Here is a 23,807-nt window from a genome sequence, read left to right as displayed (position 1 = left end):
CTATCTATCTATCTATCTATCTATCTATCTTTCTGTCTGTCTGTCTGTCTTACTTACTCCATTAGTTTGACCATGTATTCAAAGAGCTGCTCTTTTTTTTCCTGGAAAGAGTTTCTCAAACTAACCAACTCTGATAAATATTCACTGTAGACGAAACATTTCTGTTTTCATTTGTTTATTTATTTAATGCTGTTAACAGTAATCAATCTTAAACTATGCAAACACAACACACCGACAATTAGCATACATGTTTAATAAAGATCTGTGCCATACAGCTTCTAATAATGATCGGCTAAAGCGAAAATACAGCACCGCTGGATGTAAGGACCTCCCCTTTAAACGCCTCAGCTCTCTCCCTCTCGTTCACTACATCCAGACGCGTTCAGACGAGCTTCATGTTCTTCTCGTCTGTTTTCCAGCGGTGTGCGCGTTCTTCTTCAGATTATCGGCGCGTGTGCTGTTGTCCTCGTGCAACATTGTAACATTCGTCTGGAGTTCCACGATAATTTAATGCTGGATTCAAAAACGTGAGTATCACAACTTGGTCTGGTCGGCAGCGTTTCATTTCACCTCAGTTCATCTACAGTGATATTTTAGGCGAAGCGTTCATCACGTCAGCTGTGAAATGTTTAACGTTAACTGAAAGTGCGACCGCTCACGCGCGTTCACGTTTCATTTCAAGAGAAGTTCTGAGCTGTTATCTCAGAGTTTCCGTTTTCAGTAGTTCCTAATCGAAATTGAATGTTAATGTTTAGGATTTGTGAAATAAATTATTTTTATGGTCGAACTGAAATGTTTTATTGTGCGCATCAGAAGCACGTGCGAATCCTCTAGTTTGTTTGCTTTTGTTCTTAAACAGCTTGTTGCAGCTGCTCGTCTTCCAGGCAGTTTTACCATCTACCAAAGTAAAAAGCTCATCTATCTATCTATCTATCTATCTATCTATCTATCTATCTATCTATCTATCTATCTAGCAGATAAACTCTAATAATTTTTTGACAGCTCTGTGGTAGGACATCATATTGATCAGAAATACTTCTCAGATTTAACAGTGTGTATATTATTAGCTGAATGCATTATGTTTCTTTCCGTCACATGCATTTATCTTATTCCTGACTGTTTATTTCTGCTGTTGCAGAGGTGTTGAGAACATCAAGATCATTGCCGTCCATGGACCACTTCCAAATCCAGGTGGGCATATCCAGGGACCGACTTCGTTTGAGGACCACATTCCTGCCTTTGAATTGAAACATGAATTCAGTGCATTATCCCCAAGGTATTCTGCTTAGCTTGTGGATAAACATCTAATCTCATCCGTAATCTAGATCCCTGACCTCATTATAGGTCACCGTTGGACATTTTAAGGACCATTGGAGTCTTTGTGTCCTTCACTGTTGGATATTCACGAACAGAATAGAATGGCAAAGTGGTTAAAGGATTATTTAAGTTTCGGGAGCAAACGAGTTCCCCCGCAACCGCCAAAACCAGACTACACCGAGAGTGAGATATTGAAGGCGTATCGTGCTCAGAAGAACCTTGACTTTGAAGACCCTTATAAAGATTTTGAGAACAGGGCTAGAAATGACAATGGGTCGACTGAAACGTCCCACATAGGTTTCGGCTCTCCTCTGAAATCCTCAAGTCTGGATATCAAGGTTGTTTCACCGAAACATCGCCTTATAAAAGTGGACTCGCAAGATCTGGGACGGAGCAAGATTCTCCTAAGCTCTGTGTCTTTAGAGGAACCAAGCGATCCGGTGAGTTATTTAAATGACAGTACTCCAGTAAAAAGCCAATATTTATCCATTCTGAGATTATCTGTATTGGATGATTAACATAAGTCTATAAGTAATGTAATAACTGTACTTTTTCCAAGGCTGTTCTATGCCATTGTTTCCTGTCATAACTATGCAAAGATTTGACTTCAAAAACAGTATTGTAGTTATTAAGCTAGTTCTTGTTACGATTTAAATCTTTAACTTCATAATGATCTCAAATTAAAAAGTGGTGCTAAAGTCATGATTTGGTGGTGGCTGACCTGTGCTTGAAAATATACACTTGTAATCTGTGTATGTGTGTATATATATATATATATATATATATATATATATATATATATATATATATACAGCATATGTGTGTGTGTGTATACATACACTCTATACATCTCTTAATATGTTTTAAAACGTTAAGTCGTCACAGATTTGACGAGTTTTGGTGATACCTGAAGCCATCAGGTGATGAAATAAATAAAACAAACTGTCAAACAAGTGATTTGTGGTGTGACACAATCTTTCATGTAAATCCTGTGTTAACCCTGCATTAGATTTCGTGTCTCCGAGCACCGTAGGTGTCAGAACCCCTTGATCCACCACAGCTAAAGCTGTTGAATAATACATGGAGTTTAGTTAGGCTGGTGGGGATGGGGCAGTCCCATAGAGAATACTCACAAGAGCCAGAGAGGTTCGTCCTGTGATCAGACATTGAGTAGAGACTCGATACTGGCAGACAGTGGAGGAATCCACACACACACATGGTCACGGACAGATAGCAGCCTTCAGTGGAGTCTCATTGATCGTAATCAGTACCAGTGATGAGCGAGCTGATTGGTTGGGCTTGAGGAACAGCCATGCCAATGGCGCGCCATCGATTTAAATCCCAATTTAATGGCGACCCTCTAAGTGCATTGTCTTGCGAGCAGTTACACATCATTCCCTGTTAACCTTCATTAATTTCCACCCGTAATCCTAATTAAGTTTTTATAGCATAATGAACATTTCAGATTTATTGTCCTTCTATTCTTGTTAAAGAACAACAAGACAATTGAGCGATTTGGCTGGTGGAAAATCGGGAGATTGTTGCGTGCCGTGGTCTGCAGGCTGAATGGTGCCACACGGAGCCGTTGGCTAAAGGCCTTGTTTGAGAGACCATATGGCCGTCTTTGTAATTGTCCCAGTGCCAGCTGATTGAGGGCTTCCTCCCGGGCCTGGTATGGGAGACAAACACACCTCCTAACATGCTCATCAACACTTGCCCACTGTCTCCTGCGCGTCTTTGCGAGTCTGCTGGTTTTCAGTGTCTCGTACTGTATGGGCTGGAGTTACTAAATATACACAATCTGAAAGTATGTGAAGACACAAGGTTTGGAAGATTTGGAGAAAAACTCTTAATAGCAATTTTTTATATAGAATATTGTATGTTTATATATTTTAAAGTTTCAGGTTTATTTTCAGCTTTTTTGTAGGGCTGTACAATTCGGCAAAACACTAACGATTTTTTGCTTGTATACAAATATCACTATAGATTAATTATAATAAGAAGAGTTATTATTTTTGTTATTGTTAAATATTTAAATGTAAAATAAAATAAGAGTATTAAAGGAACAAAAATAATATTTATGTTATTATTGTTTATTATTACTACAAATATGAAAGAAATAAAAAATGATATTGTAATATTTCTAATATATAAAAAGAAAATGAATATAATAATTTTATTTTAAAGTAAAACTTTAAAATTACAATACTAATATTTATGAGCTTTATTTCTTCACACTGAAACATACAGCACTTGTATTTATTAGGATCCAATCCAAAATAAAAGTTTGTGTTTACACAATATATGTATGTGTGCTGTGTATATTTAAATGTGTGTGTATGTGCTCTGTGTATATATATATATAAAAAAACCTGACATGTAAATATAAAATATTTACGTGTGTGTAATATTAAATATTTACGTGTGTATATAAGCGTATATGTATATATTCATATTTGTGTGATTTATTTTATATATAAATATATATTACATATTTCTTAAATATTTGTGTGTGTCTGTATTTATTATATAAACAAATAAATATACACATTACATACACATATTATGTAAACACAAACCTTTATTTGAATACGATTAATTGATTTTGAGTCATGACAGCACTAATATTTAACTAAATCGCAAATTTTACAAAGCCTTTGCGATGCTGTAATTGCACAGCGTTTAGTGTTTAGATTAAAAGCAAAGCCCTAGAAGAAGATAAATTGCAAACACCTGTCGTTCAGAAATCATGATGTCACAACCACATGACCAAATATATTTACATAAGAACAATTAGTCAGTAGTTAGTAACTTTAATTTGCTTCTTATTGCAGTCAGTTAGGATAAAAACTGATTTACATGCTGCTTGTCACTTTATCGCAAACCTGGTTAGAACATTTTATTTTTCATTTTGGTTAAAAAAAATGGCCATTCAATACCAAATTATGACTATTGTTGGGGCTAAAATGAAATTGGAAATTGAAGTGTTTTTTTTGCCTCAGAATAATGAAAAAAAAAAAGATTTCCCTTCATTCATCCCTCAGAAAACCTGAGATAATCTTCTGTTTGTTGCACTGAATAAAAGGAATCTTGTCTTCCTTCTCCTGGGTGAAGATCATCACATGACTTTGTTCTTGTTCCAGGTGGTCCCTTCAGCTCCAGTTATGGGAGATACTGACTACTCCGACCCATTCGATGCTCGTTTGGACCCGTGTCCCGAAACCACCCAAAGCCAAATCACTCCAGAAAACAATGGCTACATGGAGCCCTACGAGGCCCAGAAAGTGATAACTGGTCAGTCAGACTTCATCCTCTTTCTTTTAGTGTGTGTTCCCATGGTCTGCCCTTTGAGTCGAATGGAGAGAATGCAGTATGTGTGTGTCTTTCTCCGCCAGTACCCAGTCATCTAGTGTGTGAGACAGTGACTCACTGCTGATTATCTCCTGGAGTCTCACAGATTACAGTTCTGCGCTCATGCAATTTGTTCCATTGTTTTATTCCCATTGACTTCTGCCACTTACTGATTTGAGAGATTTTATCTCTGCTTCAAAACATAGACAGCATTTTAATACTTCATCAGTACGTAAAGACCATTCCAAAAGGTAGCCACCAGCATTTTACAGCTTTCTAAAGCTCCTGGCCAAATCTTGAGGCAGCATTGAATGTATCGTTTGCAGTTGAAGCAGGCCCAAAATGTATTGGAGATGCCAGTGGAGTCCAAAGAATAGACAATAATAACAAATTTGTGTGGAGTTGTTTAGTCATGACGTCAGTTTGTTGGCCAGGAAGGCTAATTGACTATGGGTTCCCTCAGGAATTTCCTATGGGTTTTAGCTGAGTAGACTTTCACATTTTGCTTTATTCTACAACATAAATTACACACCATATATACCTCAAATGTTTTTTATTTTAATAGTGATGCTGATTTCCTAAATTTTTACATTTTAAATTACCATAACTGTCAGCCAAAACTCACTTAATGTTGAACTTCAAGAGCACTCATAATTGAATAGCACTGTTAACTGTAATCTTTAGCAGATTTCAAAATAAAAATATTTTTTTCATACTGTACATTATAATGTTGTGATTCTGAATATAGCCTAACTTGTAGCAAAGAGACTACTTTTAGTTTTCAGTGTAGTAAGTGACGTGACAACGCGTGGCCAAGTATGGTGTCAAATGTAATTTATTTTTAATTTATTTTTAGGAAAATGTTGGTGTAGCATAGCATTTTCTAGTTAATTTCATATAGGCTTTTAACAGTGCAAATTTGCGGCATTGCAAAATGTCAATTTAGAAAACATTTACTTAAAATTGCAAGTTGCAGACATGTTTGCCTGATATAAGGATGTAAACTCGGATCTTTATTGTAGATAGGCCTCATTTAGTGACTTTTTAGCAAATTTCTCAAAGTTTTAAAGCACTTCTTCCAAATTACGTTGGAGATAAAGTCAATGACTTTAATTTATGTTGAGGAACAAAACACAATCTTATTTTACTCACAAAAACTGTTATTCTGTAAAACCATTACAGAATTTCCTCAGGCAATGAGTGGCTCAAAACTGCTAATGCTAACTCTTCTGGACACATTTCATTTCATTTGCATTTAAAGTTTTAGTTAAATAGATCAACATAATTAAAACCTGACTGTTGTACCTGATGTTTGTTTGGGGTTTGTATTTTCTTTACTTAGCGCTTCATCACTAGCATTAGCTTAGCGATGTGCTAACATGGCTCTGATCTAATTCATGCGAGAAGTGCTATTTAGCTACTGCAGATCAATCGCTTGTGATGCTCCATTTGAGTTAAGATGTTAACTTAAGGGCCATTTACACAAAATACCTTCACGAGTTTCACGTTATTAGGATATTGTGTCACGTGCAAGATGCTGCAAAAGTTCTGAGCGCAATGTTCATCTAGTGCATGTTTACATAGAAAACAATGAGAAAGCATTGCAGTGGAATATAAAAAACATGTTCTATGTGAACGGACACTTAGAAGGTAGCCAGTATAGACAGTAGACAAACTTCGCTAGGTTTTGGAGCAGAGCTGAAATGTTATGCGTTCCTTAGATATTTTCAGGGAATTTTCTCTCCATAGGACCCCAGCATCCACCTTAATTTCTCCTCAGATCAGTCTTATGCTCATTTAATTTTCAATCCATCTCTACAGGTTAATCTCTTCTCTCATTCTCCATCAATTCTCAGGTACAGGGGAATCTAGCCTCTCATTCTCCATCAATTCTCAGGTACAGGGGAATCTAGCAGCCCCTTTCTTGCACGTCACAAACGCTTACCATCAACACACGCTCCCATACCTCTCTCTCTCTCTCTCTCCCTCCACCTCAGGGTCTGTCCCTCAGGGGCTCCTCTTTGTCGCTATGGATACGGCTAAGGAGCCCAATAGAAGCAGGATGTGTGAAGGTTAAAGTTTGTCTTTCTCTTGTTACAGTAAGCCTGCCTGGCTTCTTCTCTGTCTTTCTTTCTTTCTTTCTTTCTCACTAGCCCCTTTCACACTGCCAGTGATTACCAGGAATATGTGCGTGCTTTCACACACATCCCGTGAAGGTCCCGTGGAGACACGTGACATCAGGGCGTGACGTGTAATGTACGAGTCGAAAACGGTGGGCACGTTAACTTTCACTTAAGCTGGTGAACGATCTCAGCTTCAGCACGGAAAGTGAGGAACGAATTGACCTCTGCTTCATTACAGTTAGCAATTTTTTTTTTTTCGTCGTGAACATTGATCTGCCTTCAAAACACCCGGTAAAAGAGTCGTGCAATAACTTGCGTCATCATTACGACAGGCCCTTTACGGCATTAGTTCTGGCTTTTGTTCACACAGAGCTCGTTCCGGGACTGAACCCGGCAAAGTTACTAGGTCCTCAAACTGGGATCAATCCTGGGTCGTGTTTGCGTTCACACAGAATGTGACACGGCAATGTTCCGGCAATTTTCCAGGTCCAACGTGTAGTACGAAAGGGGCTACTGAAACACACGTCCATGCCAGTGTTCCTTTCCAGGCAGTCCGTCCCACGTCGGGGCTGTTTGGTTTCACACTTATCATAATTTTTTATGTCTAGTTTGTTCGCCAATGAAGCTCAAGTGACTAATATTTGTATGTCTTTGTAATTTAAAATTTAGGGGTTAAAAAGATTTAAAGAATCTACAACATTTGTGTCCTTTATTACCTACAGTGTCTATTAAATGCGGTGTTTGCACAACATATCTGTACCCAGGGTCCATAGCTAGTGGGGTGATAAGTGGGTCCCCCGGTGGTTTCAGCCGATTGCCTGAGGCCAGCATAGTAGAGGCTCTGGACAGTCGACGGGCCACTGCTGCCCGTCCTCATGAAAGCTTATCATTTGCACTTTTTAAGCCTTGCCAATTTAAACATTCAAGAGATTTTAAAGCATTCATGCACAAGACGTTAAACTCAACTGAGTACTCGCGCTGCGGTCGGTGAGCACACAGAGAGCCGCATCTCAGACAGCATGCAAAAACTGAATTGAGTCTTCTTGCGCTTGAACGAACAAATATACCTCGGCAGTTTAAGCATGCAAGCACAGAAAGACGCAAAAAGCTTAATTCAGCACCAGCATGCTGAGTTCTGTGTGCACAGCGTTCATGGAGAGAGAGCCGCTTCTCACATCCCTTGAACACCCACTTTTGCCTCTTCTGATGCTTGAACGGACAAAAACATACAAAATTATGTAGCAATACCCGTCTTAGCGAAACTGTCGGGAAGGCCTATAACTTAAGTAAATGTAAACAGTTGAGAAAGAAATTTCATGTGCATCATTATTTTGGATGTTTTGTCTCTTGACAAGTGACTGCGCCTAATCTGCTAATGAATCCAAGAAAATATAAGAGACAAAATCACTCACTGCTCTTGACTAAATTACTTTGTAGTTTTTACAAGAATTAATCTATCTTTTGATTTATACAGTGAAGACTATGCAATGCTATTTTACATTTGATTATTCGGTACCGAAACACCTTCAAACTTGAACAACTTAATTATGGTTTTATTTGTATCTTTATTGTATTTATTTATTTGTGCTATTTACACTATTTCACAATTTATTTGTGCTATTTACACAAGGCCCTGTCAGTACCATTTATAGCTGATATTGGAAATGATTTTCATTTATTGTATCGTTTAGTAGATATTTAATTGTACTATTTAAGTAAATATCTTAAAAAATAATGAATTAGGTTATAATGTAAACTTTAGCAAAATGAATATCCGTTTTCCATGCTGTACATAATGCTGTGAAGCTGAACATTTTGTTATTATTGATTTTGTTAATATTAATATTTTTAATTAGATTTTTTGTTTGTTTTCATTTTAATTTGAATTTAAACGTTTTACTAATTTTGTTGTTTTTATTTTTTTAGTTTATATGTTTAAGTTTTAGTTATTCTGGTACTTATTTTATTTCAACTTGTTGCCAAGGTAAAATTTCTCTCTTCATTTAGTTTAAATAAATATATGTAATTTATTTTATTAAAAAAGTTGTTTTTAGATTATTTAAGTTTTAGTTAACAATAATAACCCTGATGCCCCAGTTCATTTGTCATATTTAAAATGATTTTAGTTATTAGTGTTCTATTTTTTATTTATTTAAACAAAATATTCTAGTATTTTGATATCGGTTGTCGGTCAAATTACAAAAAATCGGTTTATCGGTGAAGGCTAGAATTTTAATACTGCTGTATTGCTAGTTCACATTTATCTACTGATTCAAAAAAACAGTTCAGCAAGCTAACATGTGCTAAAATTAAAGCATAATATTACTGTACATTTTGTATTTGCAGTTCTTTTCAAATAAGCTTTTAACCGACTATAATTTTTGCTGAAAAGCACTTGAAGGTCATTCAGACATCATGTTTTTTAACACTTGTTGTTGGAGAGGTATGATAATGGAAATGAAAATGCCCATCAGGAGGGATGAGAGACCCCAGTCCTTGAGATTGGATTCGATCTACGTGCACACATGCATCCCTTTCTCTTTTTGTTAAGCCCTCCCGTATGAAATTGGCAAGCTGTGCAAACACAATTTGTCTCTCCTTTAGATTCATACCCCGCCACCCTTTACCAGACATTTTCATAATTAATGTGGCCCAGCCGAGGGAGCCCAGCTGTGGAGCCAAGGGAACATATCGATTTATTGTTGTGTCTTGATTAACAGTGCGGACTGTCTTGCACCATTTTAATGAACACATGACACAATGAAACTTCTAGAAAATGCCTGAATCAGCTTTCAAACCCACTGCTATGGCAGTAATCCTACAAAGCCAGATGTTGGACCTTTTGAAACACCTTTATTTTTAAGAGTGTACCAGCTTTTCTTAAAATTTGGAGAACGGAGCTCGATAAGGGTTGAAGATAGATTATAACTGGTTTATTTGGTGTTGCAGAACTGCAGAGGAGAGCTGGTGGTGGAGCAGGAGGTTGGGGGAGAGGGGAGGTCCAGCTCTATGACACCCCATATGAGGAGCGCGTCCCAGGGCAGCAGGATCTGCCCGAGGAGGGGAGGGAGAGCAGTCTGCCGCAGGACGACGAGAGGCCTGCAGACGAATACGATCAGCCGTGGGAGTGGAAGAAGGAACACATCTCCAAGGCTTTTGCAGGTAGACAGACTAGACGCTTTAACTTGCTTGGTTTTATGTGTCAAAAATGTGAAGAAGAAGAAAAAAGAAAGTTGTCTATTCCTCAGGTTTTATTAAGTTTTTATCAAAAGTTATCATAAAATTTCTCATTTAAATGTTTATTACTTATTGTGTGTTATATAGTGCTTTTTAAATTAATTTACCTCACTGATGTTCTTTTAAATTAAATTTAAGCAAAATATGGACAATAAGTATATATTTATTTAAAAATGTAAAAAGAGGAGTTAATTTTGAGCAGCATGTATCCAGTGACTATTAAATGTATTGTATTATATGTATGTACTTTTTGTTATTAACAACTATAAGAATAAACAAACAAATACAAATGAGAGAATTAATGTAAAACAATTACTTAATTTAAAATGAAGTAATAAGAACTATTAAAAAGTACATAAATAATAAATACATTTATTAATTTGTTCATTTTTACATTTTAATACTAATTAAATGATGAATAACATCTTTTTTTAAGCCTAAAAGTTAACTTAAAAGTAGATTAATGAAAAAAATAAAGATATTACTGGAACTTACTAAATATATGGATGGCATATTTCCACAGCACCACCCAATGGATTCATCCAATGTAACGGCAAGATTTAATTGAAGGATTAAGTGGGAAAGTATTTTTTATTGTTGCCTATGGCAGAAAAAGGTGCAAAGGAAAATCAATCTGATTAAATCAATGAATATCGTATTTCAATTGCAAACATGTCACATTATGGAAGTAAAAGGGTTGCAAATGCTGTTTCACGTTGATTCAGTTTCATGTTCTACCACTGATTTGAGGCCAGTTTTATAAATCTCTGGATAATGATTTAAAGTGTTTTGGAAACAGAAGCCTAGAACTGCTATTAGGAACCACAGAAGAAACAACAGCCTGTAGGAATCAATTCTTCATGTTACTCCATTTTGGTTTAGGACATTAACATTTTTGGTTTTTGGTGGCAGAGGAAGGTGAAAAGCACTTCATATGGATGTTATTGGATCCTGTGAATGTGGCCCCTTGGTGTGTGTGTGTGTGTGTGCGTGTTTTGCAGAACTCACGGGCAGTAGATGAAAGCAGTGCTGTGGGGGCAATCCTGTTTAATTGAGCTGTATCTCTGCGTCAGGGGTCAAGGTGACACTGGAATAAATCATCCCCCGCCTGGCTCACCATGCACACCTACAACACAAAAACACACACTTTTTTCCCATTAATTAAGGCCTTTCTCAGCATGTCTGAGCCTCAGTACAGCAGAACCAGTGGTCAGCAGTGCCATGAGCAAAGCACTATCCAGCATCGAAATGGCAATGGTTTACTGCTGCAGAAGCACTGTGTATTTTTAGCTGAGAGACAGAAAGTGAGTGAAAATGAATGAAATCAGTGTTTTGTAAATTGAGGCTTTCGTTAAGATTAACTAGTCAGTTGTCTAATATTTGTACTTTTGGACATTTTCTAGTAGCTGCATAGCTCCACCACTGAATAGCGATGCTTAAAGCACTTGTGTGTTTTGGTGTGAGTGAAGAGATTTGTGTACAGAGACGGGGGGGTGATGGTGAGGAGGGGGCTATAGCCTTGCGAATGGAGGGCCGCAATCAGTCACACGCTGACACCTCCTCTCTCCTTCAACCTCCCTCCCTCTCTCACCCTTTCAGCTCGGACAGGTTTGTCCTCCTGCGGTGCTGACACACTCGGGCTGATAAACCACCGCAGGGGAGCAGGGGCATCTCCATCCACCTCCTCCCCCATCTACCCCTCCAGCTGTGGTGATTATCACACTCAGGGGAGAACAGGGGGGAAAAGACGACTGGACTGAGAGCGGGATGAGCTGAGGGGGACAGAGAGACGGAAGGACACATTAAAGCATCTTTAGCACATATTCAGCCATTTTCAATTTGAGAAACGAGCTGTGATTGGACCGTTTCAAAACCTTCCGCCAATCAGATGCTCAGTTACTATAGGTGAAACATTGATGACATTATTTTTTGTTTGCCAAAGTGAAATGGCAAAATTCTAAGGTGGCGTTTACATGATAGAATTTTCAACTAAAAGCTGAAAACGTAAAATGTGCTTTGGCCATTTATTTACACAACAACAGTGTTTTGGGTGCCTGAATATGCTATCTTCTGAAAATGACACCGTTGTCAACTCAAAATGTAAATTTATGAAAATCTTGATGTATTGCGCTTGCTTATTACATTTTCGTGTAGTGTTTGTTTACAAAGCGACATCGCCAACTACTGCCCTGGCATGCAAAAAACAAACCAAAAACAGCATTTTAAGTTGTTTTGGCGAATCTGTGTTAAAGGGGATTGCACGAATGATTATGTGTCAGTCATGCGTTTACAGTTAACGTTTCTGAAATGCAATGAAATGTAAATGTAGACGATTAATCGAATGCGATTGCCATGCATGTTTTGTTAGTAAAGCTGGTTTTGAAATAAGCAGTAATTCATCATCGCGTGCTTTCAGATGGAGCCGAATTTACTTCACAGAGCCGTAGTTCACTGACAAGTTACGCAAAAAAATTGCAGGTGATATTATTTTGTGATTATGAAATCGTTTGCGATAATGAAATCTTTTTGGGTAACTTTTTAGTGAACTACAGCTCTGTGGGGAAGTCGTGGCCTAATGGTTAGAGGGTTGGATCGAAGGGTTGTGAGTTCTAGTCTCGGGCCGGACGGAATTGTGGGTGGGGGTAGTGCATGAACAGTTCTCTCTCCACCTTCAATACCACGACTTAGGTGCCCTTGAGCAAGGCATCGAACCCCCAACTGCTCCCCGGGCGCCGCAGCATAAATGGCTGCCCACTGCTCCGGGTGTGTGCTCACAGTGTGTGTGTGTGTGTTCACTGCTCTGTGTGTGTGCATTTCGGATGGGTTAAATGCAGAGCACAAATTCTGAGTATGGGTCACCATACTTGGCTGAATGTCACTTCACTTTCACTTTCACTGTGCAGTAAATGCTGCTCCACCTAAAAATATGTGAAAATACCACATTCAATTACATGTTTTTACTCCAAACTCACTTCATAACATCTGTCATGTGTTTGAAATAAATCCCTCAATGAGATGATGTGGTTTCTTACACAGAATAAGTCATGCAATATATTTCATAGTATTCTAGGCATTGATAGTCATTGCATTATAAATATACTTTCTTTTAATGAAAATTATAATAATAAAATCTCAGATAAACCATACATTGTTATAATTGTGTGTTTGTTAGTCATGTTGAATCAATAAAAGCAGTTAAATCTTCTGTTTATCCAGCTATAGGGATTTCCTGGGTTTCTTCTGCGAGGAGTATTTGGAGTTTCAGTGTGTGAGCGCCCTCTGGCCTTCAGATGGAGATTTACTGCTGATCACAGAGCCGCGCTTCACTGAAAGATACGCATGACAATCGCAGCTTCTGTCTAATCGTGATTTTGATTCCATTTCCATTTATCATTCAGCCCTAGTATAGACAAGGATAGTTTTTTATTTTAAAACTTGAAATGCACTTGTGTAAACAGGACCTCAATAATTAAGTCATCTGTCAATGAAAAGATTCAGATTTAATGGATTCAGTTCAGAGATATCATGCATGAACTATTGTGACAAATGGTAATGATGTCTGCCAAGATATGCTACTTGAAGGTTGGGTTAGGGGTTTGGTGTTTGTGCAGTTGGCACTTTGAATGACATGACAAATTAAATTTGTTTTGAATATGTTGTGGGGGGGAAATTATGCGAAAAATCCATCCAAAATGGTGAGTTGAGAGAAATTTTGACTACGTGGTGATTTTACGCTTTGTAATAAAAAGTAGTAGTTTCATTTAATTAAAAACTGACTATTTTATCCAAAATTTGTGTGATAGTCACTTAATAGTCAAAAGTATTAGGTTATTAGTTTAGTAACATTCCCTCAGGGAAAAATTAACATTTTAATTTGTTTTCACAATGGCGGTGCTTTTGCTAATTTCACATTCTAAGCAGTTAGCCAATCATAATAGTGGTCATTACCATATAGTCTTTAAAGTATAGTAGCAAAACTTACTAACGTAAGTGCCACTCAGGGAAAAAATAAAAATTTCACAGCTGTTTGCAATGCTTTTTAGTGCTATCTTTCAGTGTAATGTCGTATAAAACATGTCCCAGACTCCTTTGCTTGTATGATGACATGCCTTCACAACAGATGGTTTAGTTTTATTTGAATTTCTACTCCATTTTCCATCTCGGTTCGGTTGTTAAAAGTGTGACTATGATGGTAAAATCTTGGCCCCAGTCCAGTGAGTCTTAATTAGGCCATTGCAAAGCTGTCACTATCCACTCAATTACCACAATCACTTTAGCCACACGGCAGGCCAGCACGTCCCTCAAGCCTCTCTACACTCATTACCACACTAATCAACCACAGAGATGCATTCAGCAATGCACTACCGACTGTAGATCATCCAGTCACACTAATAGAGGATTTGAACTCTGGTGTAGCTGTCCATCATTTTGTCCATCAAGGCTTGTATGTGTTCTTGACTTGGTTTCGGGGTTTAAAGGAGTCACAGAATGAAGGATTGTGCATGAAATCTTTAAGTGGATGTATAATAGATGTATTTCTGAACGTGTCCCCTTTAAAACTTCTTGCGCACTTTTCTTGGAGGGCTTTGGCCCAAACCAAGTGCCACTGGATCAGTTGTGTGGAGGATTTGGTTTGGCTGGAAGGGCTGCTGAGGGAACATGGTTGGTGTGAGTGAAATAGAGAGAGAAAGTGGAGGCTCGCGTGTCCTGGGTCTGTCAAACCACTGTAAGCAAGTCTGAGGGAAACGAGAATGGCTCCTATATCAATTTATTTCCCTCTCTTTCTCTCTATTTTTCTCTTTGTGACAGTAATGAAAAGGCATGTCCTGGTAATTCGCTATCGTGCAAATACACTGAGGCAGGAAAGGGAGAAATACATGGGGGGGGTGGGGGTGGAAGAGGGAATATCATCTCACTTAGGAGGAAAAATGAAAGCGAGAGAGGAAAGAGGGCGGTAAGTGGTTTACAGAAGATAAAAAGCTCAGACAGTGGAGCGTAAAAGGATGAATGTAATGAAAGGGGAGAAATGGGATCTTCTTAGTACTGTTTTCCGGTAATTATGAGAACAATAATTGAGGTAAATAGCACGTTAACTTTATTTGTCATTGTGACCATTAGTGCAGTCTATGTGCGGTAAATATAAATAAAATGTTTATGATATTCACAATGACTTTGGTGACAAGGTGAACTGAATCAACAATATAAATGATGCGATTGTTTAAATGCTATGTATCTTTTGAATTTGTAAGAAAATTATTATTATTATTATTGTGTGTGTGTGTGTGTGTGTGTGTGTGTGTATACGTACTGTACACACACATAAGGGAAAAAACAATGTTTAATGTGTAGGTAAATAATGTATATAGTTATTACATATAATTATATTTTTTTAAACATTTTATTTGAGATTTATATATTTATAAAATATATAAAATGTTTATAAAAATATAATTATATATACTTTTAATATACATATATATACTTTAATATACTTAATATACTTTTATATGCATAATGTAATATGCAGACAAGACTAAGTATTCTTTTTTGTTACTTTTTGTGAAAAACAATATAAAAACACTTTGTAATTAGGTATTTATTTTGATTATCAATGGCTGCAAAATATTGAGATTTATTTAGCTGTATCTCCCAGCCTTAATTGTCACATTAACAATAAAATATGTGCATGTTAGATCCCACAACGTGTTAATTGAATCCAGACACCAAGAAAACAAATCCTCCAGATGAGGTTTTACGGCTTAACAACTTAAAATGCTACCAAAGCATAAAACATGGTTTGTTTGGACCTTCGGTAATAACATTTATTTTGCAAATTGAGGCTTAATCACAGGTTTGCAGTGATGTAATATCATTTCTTTTTATTACATGCTCAAATGAGGCTTTCATTATTCCAGATGGGCTCTCGCATTTAGAGTAATCTGCCATCTCTGCACATTTCTAGCCAGAGACACATTTCTCTGTAGCTTTGTGCTTTAGTAGTAATGATGTACGAATGGTGTAGCCATCTGTCCCAGCATGATGTGTCGTAGCCCAGAGATGACCTTTGTGGCGAGTGGCTGGCACTCTTTGGTGCGAGTTATTTTTTTTGCTAACAGACACTGATGCACTGCCCTTTATCAGCCTGACTGTGTCTGACAGGCATGCTGGAACCGCAGAAGTGAGGGGACGGTTAATGTAGAGCATTACAGTAAAGGGCCAGCAATGTCTCAAACCAGAGTGGATGGTTGTGCATGTGCACCTGTAGTTCCATAGAGTATCATCATCATCCATATCATAATTTTTTTCTTTCACTTAGATGACCGAGTGAAGAGGTGTGTAGTATAGTATATCTGCATGGTTAGTCACTTTAGTTGGTTCATTAAAAATTACACTGGATTATATGTGAAATCATCTGCATTACTGGTGGAATTAGGCAGATTATATAGAGGGTTCGCCGGGTTTGATGGAGGATTAGCAGGTCAACTCTCTGATTCTGGTTCTCCAGATGGGACCATTGAACCGCGCCAGGCATCAATAATGCACAGGGAGCAGGGTGAAAGAGTCTGTGACATTCTGTCTTCAATAATTCACCAGTCAGTGGGGGGACGTATGGGCCCGCCTGTTTCTTTTTCCAAACATCACCCCGTCGTGTTCTTTTTGAGAGGGCGCGATGAAGGGGGTGGAGGTGTCGGATGGTGGTCTGTTTATAAAGATGTCACAAACCTCCCCTTTGGCCTATCCTTCATCTTGTAATCCTGTTTGAGAGTGTGATGTGCTTGTATGTGTTACAAGACGCCCCATGTAAGTGTGGGAATTGAGATGATTGGGATGGCCAAATGTGAGTTTTTGGGCCGATAATTATACTTTAATTATTTAAGTTTTAACCCATTCTAGTTTGACACATAGATAGTTAATTAAAACCAATTCCTAAAGATATTCCTATAGAACATACAACATCAGTTAAATTCTTAATGGAATTCAGTACTTATTCTGAAAGTATTGGAATTCAAAAGCAGCGAAATGTGCATCTCTAGCTTTAATACATCACAATGGCTCCTGTTTGAGTGTGTATATATATATGTGTTGGTAATGAGATTTATAGGATTGAGAAGGTAATTAGATGTTGAGTCAGCTCTCACATTGCATTTCCTGCCTGATAAACAATGTGTGAACACTGACATCAGTGGATTGTCTCTCTTTTCTCAGTTATCTCTGTTTCTCACCATTCTCTCTCTGTATTGCATTGTTTTCATCACTTGCTCGCTCTGTGCCGACATAGATATGAAAGATCTGACTGAGCTACCATGGCCTCCTCCGGTCGGACAGCTGGAGGAGGAGCTCATCTGTGGCGAGCAAGGTGAACTTTGACCCCTTCTCCCTACTGCTGCCCCTCCAGTGTCCCGTATCTGTCGAGCTTGCTGATTCACTATTTTGCTAGAAAACTCCCGTTTGCTTCCCATATGATTTAAATCACTCCCACTCAGTGCTGCTCTCTCATCACAGTAGCATGTGTGGACTGCATGAGGTCAGTTCTGCCTTCTAGTTATGTTTTCACAAGGGATGACACCATATTACAATTCGAGCCGATATCAGTGTTGTTATTGTTAACTGAAAATAGTTTTCGTTGTCGTTGCTGATAGCTTTGTGGATGGTGTACCGACATGAATTCCTGAGTTTGATTCCCATTTTCCGACCCCTCTCCCCTCTCTTTACCCAATGCTTTACTGTCAGCTCTCCATCTGTATCATTAAAAAAGGCATAAAAAGTTAATAAATGTAATGAAAATGTCGAACTTTAAATGAAAATTAAAACAGAAGTGAAGTAAAGTTGTAACAATATTGATAAAACTAAAATGAAATAAATTAAGCTTAATAGAAATGTAAAAAAAATACAAAAACTATATATAGGACAAATGCAATTAAAATTACTAAAACGTATGCTAAAATGTAAATAAATTCTAAAAATATAAATATAAAAGCTAGTTGGAAATATCAATAAATATCATAATATAAATAATGATACTAAAATAACACTAGCCGATACAGATAAAGCAATAATTGATCACAAATAAATGCCAGATATTGTAATTATAGAAGACTAAAAACCAAAATCAATCATTTAAAATGCAAATTTACAAGTGAATTTAGCCATTACAACTTTATAATGTACAGTATGAAAAAAATGAGAACAGAATTTTTTAGATTAACTTCAAATGAGCGTTAGATTACATCAAATATAATCTTTAGGAATGCATAATATCGGATTTTTGCAGATATTTTTCAACTCCTTTTCTCTGAAAACCAATGCCGATATTGATATATTTCCTTTTGTTTGGGAACTACAAGAGATTATAAACAAATTATTTTTTTATTTTGTTTTGTTAGAACTAAATAAACAATTTATTCACAAGTTATTTTTATAATGAGCGTACATTTTTAAAAGATTTTAAAATAACTATAGAAAATCACTAGCAAGCTAATTCTAATAAAAAATCTATATAAAAAAAAACGAATTTAATTTACAAGTCTAATGTTTGTGTATTTATGTAGGCAATAACTTCTGACCTTCAAATCAAACCATACTCGTGATTTTATGACATAAATTACAGCTTTATTTGTTTACTAGCTAGTAACTAGTTTACTCTATTGCACAACTGACAGTCATTCTGTACTTTCATTCTCAGATTAAATGCGATGAATCAAAATTAAGTGAATCTAATCATCATTCAGGCAAAAGTTTTCTTATTCATTATACATGTAAGGCATGTCAGCATAATTTTTCATATCAGGCCGATGTTTATATTTTAAGCATTTATCGGCCAATTCAGATAATGTTCTGATAATATAGTGCATCCCTACTAAATGCAAAAACACAAGAAATGAGTACTGTATGTAGAATTAAACATCTACCCTACCGATAATTAAAAAAATACTGGCAGATAACCAGTTAGGTACAGATAAATTGTGTCCACACTTGACAGCACAGTTGAATTAGGGGTGACAATGATAATCTAAATGTAAAAAATGCATGTATAATTACCTATAAAATTACCGATATCTACCGATAAATCTACCAATACATAGAAAAAATTCAGTTGATAACCGATAATGTGCTGAAAACTTGTGCATCTCTAGTTTTCACAGTCGGATTGATACTTGATTTCACCCCTTCTCTAGATCAGCAGTCTTTTTCACATTATATTATTTGGCTCTGAACTCAAATAATCTGTTATAAATGTGCCACCTTTATTTCCTACAACCCTCCTGTTTTTTTACTCTTTGCTGTTCTGGTTTAGACTCCTCCTGCTATGTTTACTGTCCTAACCAGGCATGATGTGACAAACATATCTAATGAATATCTGATTTATGAAACAGGATGTTTGACAGATGACATTTCACGATAGGTGGCACAACCCCATGCAAGAAGATTTATTCACATTATGCCACAAACCATTCATCATGTGAACCCAAAATCTGAGATCTTCATGATCGAGTTTTATTGTTTTGTCATGTCATTTCTAGTTATTACACAATTATTTTCTCTTAAAACATTTTTTTAGTCACTTTTCTACTGCTGTTGACATTGAATTAAGTCTATTTCTCTCTCACTATGCCAATGCAGTGCAGTTTGAAGGTGCTGAGTGGGACCGTTCCTGTTCTCCCACAGAGCGCCTGAGGTGTTCCAGGCCTCTGCCAACCACAGGCAGCATGAAGCTACGCAAGCCCAGCGATCCTCATTCCATGATCGGAGAGAGAGTGGATCCCACCCTGCCCCTGGAGAAACAAGTGTACGTCCAACACGCACCACAAACCATTAGAGGTTTGAAGAAAAAAATTAAGAGAGGAACGGAGACTGCAGAGCTAGGAATACCACAATTACAATGCTATCCCATAATGCATCTTGTGGCTTCTACATTGAAATTCTGTCATCAGTTACTCAACCTCATGTTGTGCCAAACCTGAATGTACTTTCTTTCTGTGGATTGCAAAAGAAGATATTTTGAAGAATGTTGCAACTGTACAGTTGAAGTCAATGGGGTCCAAAACATCACAATTCTTTTACATTTTGTGTTTCACAGACAAAAGAAAAAGTCATTCAGGTTTGAAATGACATGAGGGGGAGGTAATGGTAACACAAATGATTAGTATTATTTTTTTTCAAGGCACTTGATGGTCTCACTGTGATGTCTTGTACCTTTGGGAACGTCAGCCTAGAGTGTTATTTTAGGGCTATGAGAATGTGATTTATGGGGGTGGTGTGCATGGTTAAGCTATTAGAAAGCGCAGTCAAGTGTGTCCAAAATATTGCTGCAAATTAGTCAGCTGTCCAGGATACAAAATTCCCCAGACACATCAAACAGCAGCTGGGGTCCCAGAGGGGAACATGCCACGACAGTCACGAACACACACTCATTCACTCGTAAAATATTTACAGGTGTCACATTCAACACATTTGAAGTATGATTTAATATGTTTAAACCGTTTTAGAATTACATGGGCTGTTTTTGTTACTGTATTTATAACACTTTTGTAGGTTAATGACTTCTGTTATGATTTGCTGACCTCTTTGCATGCATGCTGTCTTTCAGATGGTATCACGGCGCTCTCTCGCGCTCTGAGGCCGAGTCTCTGCTGACCCTCTGTAAGGAGTGCAGTTATTTGGTACGAAACAGCGAGACCAGCCGCTTGGACTTCTCTCTCTCTCTGAGGTACAGCACTGCACCTCTTCCTCCCACCATAGCAACATTTAATTTCTCCATTCCCTCCATTACCATTAAATGAAGTGAGCAAATCTCATCCCCATTACCCCATTTCAGCTAATCGCCGTGTGTTTTGCTTCATTTGTGTCTAGTTGTCTGTATCTTAGCTGTTTTTGTTCTTAATGCTGACCTACAATTTTTCTTTTTTCACCCATCAGTAGAGTCAATCTTTTCAAAGAAAATAATATAATGTTATATAATGTTTTTAATAATATTTTGCAATCTTACATCTATTTCCTTAATTTTATATAATAAAATATAATATAATTTTATATAATAAATATATTTCCAACTATTTTATGAATGTATACATTACAATTATAATATTATATCAATTGTAATTAAATATAATTACAATGTGCATTTAAAATATTTATATCTGACATTTATTATTTATTATTATTTTTACATAATATAATATTTTCTCATGATTGTGTTTTTGATTGAATTTTTTCTCCCTTGCCTCCTTGGACAAAACGGCACGGTCTCATTTGCACACTGATGTGTTTTTCGATAGGCTATCAGCTCGAGCGATTGTGCTTATCTGGTCAAATCTCAGCTCTAATTACCATCTTGATCCAGAACCCCTGCTCCCGCTCCTCTTTCTTCGTTTTCTTTTATTCCTCCCGAGCTGTAATCAGGCAGGTGAACAGCTCTCCAGTTCACAAAGCTTCTCCTGGTGGCGTTAATGAATATGAATGACCTGCAGAAAGCCGCAGGCACAAGCGGGAAGGCTTTCGCACACCTGAACACACACTCCGTAATCACACACGCCTAGTATTGCAAGCACACTTTATAAGTCACAGGCAAGAACACTCCAGAACACGTTCAGAAACATGCTGAGACTTTGTTGACATGAAATCGAATTTTTAAAAGCCTGACTCCAGCCGCAGTCATACGACAGCAGTGGGAATGAATGAACGATGCTGTCTGATGTCATAAAGTGGGAAGCACACAGCCTCAGAGGTCTGAACCAAAACAAAGTGACAGCGGCTCAACGTCGAGAGCTTTGAACGAGCCGCCAGTGAGATTCACAGGCTTTATTTTGAGCCGAGATCGGTCTATAAGTGACTCTGTTCGTCACGTACCTGGCAGATAATACCTTGTTGGAGATGACATGCTCCTTGAACACGTTAAGTCTTGAATTTTAATGCACCATTTTAACATTCGCTTGAGTTTGTAAGGAGTGAGAAAGATGCTCTCGGGCTCCATGTGTTTTCATTCACACTTATTAAGGTGAATGCTGTTAGTGGGACATCTTCAAACTAACAAATGACTTCCTGTTTCTATACATAGAAGTCCAGCCTTTTGGACTGAGCCGTCTTAAAGGGGAGGTCGAGAATAATATTCACACCAGGCCATGCTGAAGTTATGATATTCTTTGACATCATCACTCAGATTGTCCTATTTATCGCTAGTAATCTTTAGTTCAGCGCTGACCCAAATACCAGATTCACAACCCCACCCAGGGATCAGGTTATACTAAAGCTGTCAAGTCATGATGAAATGATCGGAATGTATCTGTGGTTAGTTTGTTGCCATTTTTTTTACAGATCTTTATTTCCTAAGAAAATGAAAAAAGTAGCATACCAGCACTCTTGTTCAATGATGGTATAATGCTAAGGTGCTGTTTGATTGCCTGGTCATATTTATATTTAATAGCCCTGTAAATTACCACAATAATGGCATGTATCATAGTATTATTATATATTTTTTTTTAATTATTGTATTGTATTGTTTTTTGTTTTTTTTTGGTAAAACTTGGTGGTTGTTGTTTTTCATATAACAGAGAACAGTATGTTCATTGTATTTATTTGCAGGAAAGCAGCTTTATTATATATTTCATAGAGCAAAGTATTTAAAAATGTAATATTAGATTTTGTGGAAGCGTTTATTTGATTATTCAGGCATAATTCATTTGTGAGTTCTGCAGAAGAGTATAAAGTTTGTTGTTTTGTTTTGTTTTGTTGTAAGCATTTTCAAGCTTATTTTCTTGCCCAACTTGCCTGAAGATTAATGGCAGTTTTGCACGTTCTCTTCCAGGAGCTGCCAGGGATTCATGCACATGAAGTTCAGCCAGTCCAAAGACGGCCGCTATATCCTGGGCCAGAACAGCCCTCCATTCGACACCATCCCTGAAGTGATCCACTATTACACCACACACAAACTCCCCATCAAAGGAGCCGAACACTTGTCCTTGCTCTTCCCTGTGCTAGTTCAGACACTCTGATTGGTCAGAGCACTGCAGTCCTCATTGCTATTGGTGGAAACATACAGCCAAGAGATATTCCATTGAGTTCTTGGATGAACGTTGCACAAAATCAGCAACAATGTACACAAACTTTTTGGTCCCTTATGTTTTTGATTTTACAACACCATCCGTTTAAGGACATCGACTTCGAAACTAGACATGTAAGATCAAATAGATCTATTCACATGCTATTTCACATTCTTGTTAATAACACAGTTTTTCATCTTACCGAATGACCCTTCTGTGAACTATACCAAACTGGTGGCAGCAAGACCTGTTGCTTGTAGAGTCATCTGGAATAGCCACCGCTAATGATTATTTATCGATTAGCAGCCTCTTAGGATGAGCAGACGGGCCTCTCTATTTTTATAGCTGCTGTTAAAGACATTTCCACATGACCATTTATGACTACCTGCTCTTTAAAGTTTGTAAAGCCTTTTGTTTCTAGTACGGCCCTTGAGACCACACACAAATGTTTGGTCCATTCAAGACAATAGTCCTCAGAGGGCCCTTTTAATTCCTACATTGTCTTTGCTAGACTTTGTCACTGTGGCTGGTCATAGATCAAGTGCATGTTGGCAACTTGTGTTGAGGAAAGTAGCTGATTCGAACTGATGAAGTCAATGATGTGGTGTAATTGGTATATTAGGTCACCGGTACAGTACAATGTTTCAAAATGTGTTTCTGTAGCTGCTGTTTTAAACTGATTTATATGTGTTGTATAATAAACTTTCTAAAGAGAATGCTAGTTGTAAACAACATATGCTTC

At 37.3% G+C, this 23,807-nt stretch overlaps 1 protein-coding gene across 2 annotated transcripts; it reads left to right on the top strand.

The window, feature by feature from the left end:
- The first annotated feature begins 333 nt into the window (after positions 1-333).
- Positions 334-23,781, top strand: LOC113065007 (SH2 domain-containing adapter protein F-like). Of its 2 annotated transcripts, XM_026236110.1 has the most exons (10): positions 334-527; positions 860-905; positions 1,139-1,191; positions 1,326-1,757; positions 4,461-4,611; positions 9,741-9,953; positions 17,308-17,385; positions 19,650-19,815; positions 20,617-20,736; positions 22,831-23,781. In XM_026236110.1, exons 4-10 carry the CDS (start codon positions 1,419-1,421, stop codon positions 23,015-23,017), a joined length of 1,254 nt encoding a protein of 417 aa, XP_026091895.1. In that variant the 5' UTR covers positions 334-527; positions 860-905; positions 1,139-1,191; positions 1,326-1,418; the 3' UTR covers positions 23,018-23,781. The 2 variants fall into 2 exon arrangements, with proteins under 2 accessions (XP_026091895.1, XP_026091896.1); XM_026236111.1 differs by lacking the exons at positions 860-905; positions 17,308-17,385 and having other exon boundaries at positions 342-527; positions 1,139-1,757.
- Positions 23,782-23,807: the final 26 nt, after the last annotated feature.

The sequence above is a fragment of the Carassius auratus genome, chromosome 47, assembly GCF_003368295.1.
Source record: "Carassius auratus strain Wakin chromosome 47, ASM336829v1, whole genome shotgun sequence".
Classification (NCBI taxonomy): domain Eukaryota; kingdom Metazoa; phylum Chordata; class Actinopteri; order Cypriniformes; family Cyprinidae; genus Carassius; species Carassius auratus.
Note: the sequence above shows the minus strand (reverse complement) of the source record. Positions and strands in the feature narration are given on the sequence as shown.

What these genes read in the sequence shown, in the direction of transcription:
- LOC113065007 (XM_026236110.1), top strand. Translation starts at nt 1,419, where the DNA reads ATGGCAAAGTGGTTAAAGGATTATTTAAGTTTCGGGAGCAAACGAGTT. An exon ending in GGCCCAGAAAGTGATAACTG is followed by an intron (nt 4,612 to 9,740) that starts GTCAGTCAGACT and finishes TTGGTGTTGCAG; the next exon opens with AACTGCAGAGGAGAGCTGGT. An exon ending in GACTTCTCTCTCTCTCTGAG is followed by an intron (nt 20,737 to 22,830) that starts GTACAGCACTGC and finishes GTTCTCTTCCAG; the next exon opens with GAGCTGCCAGGGATTCATGC.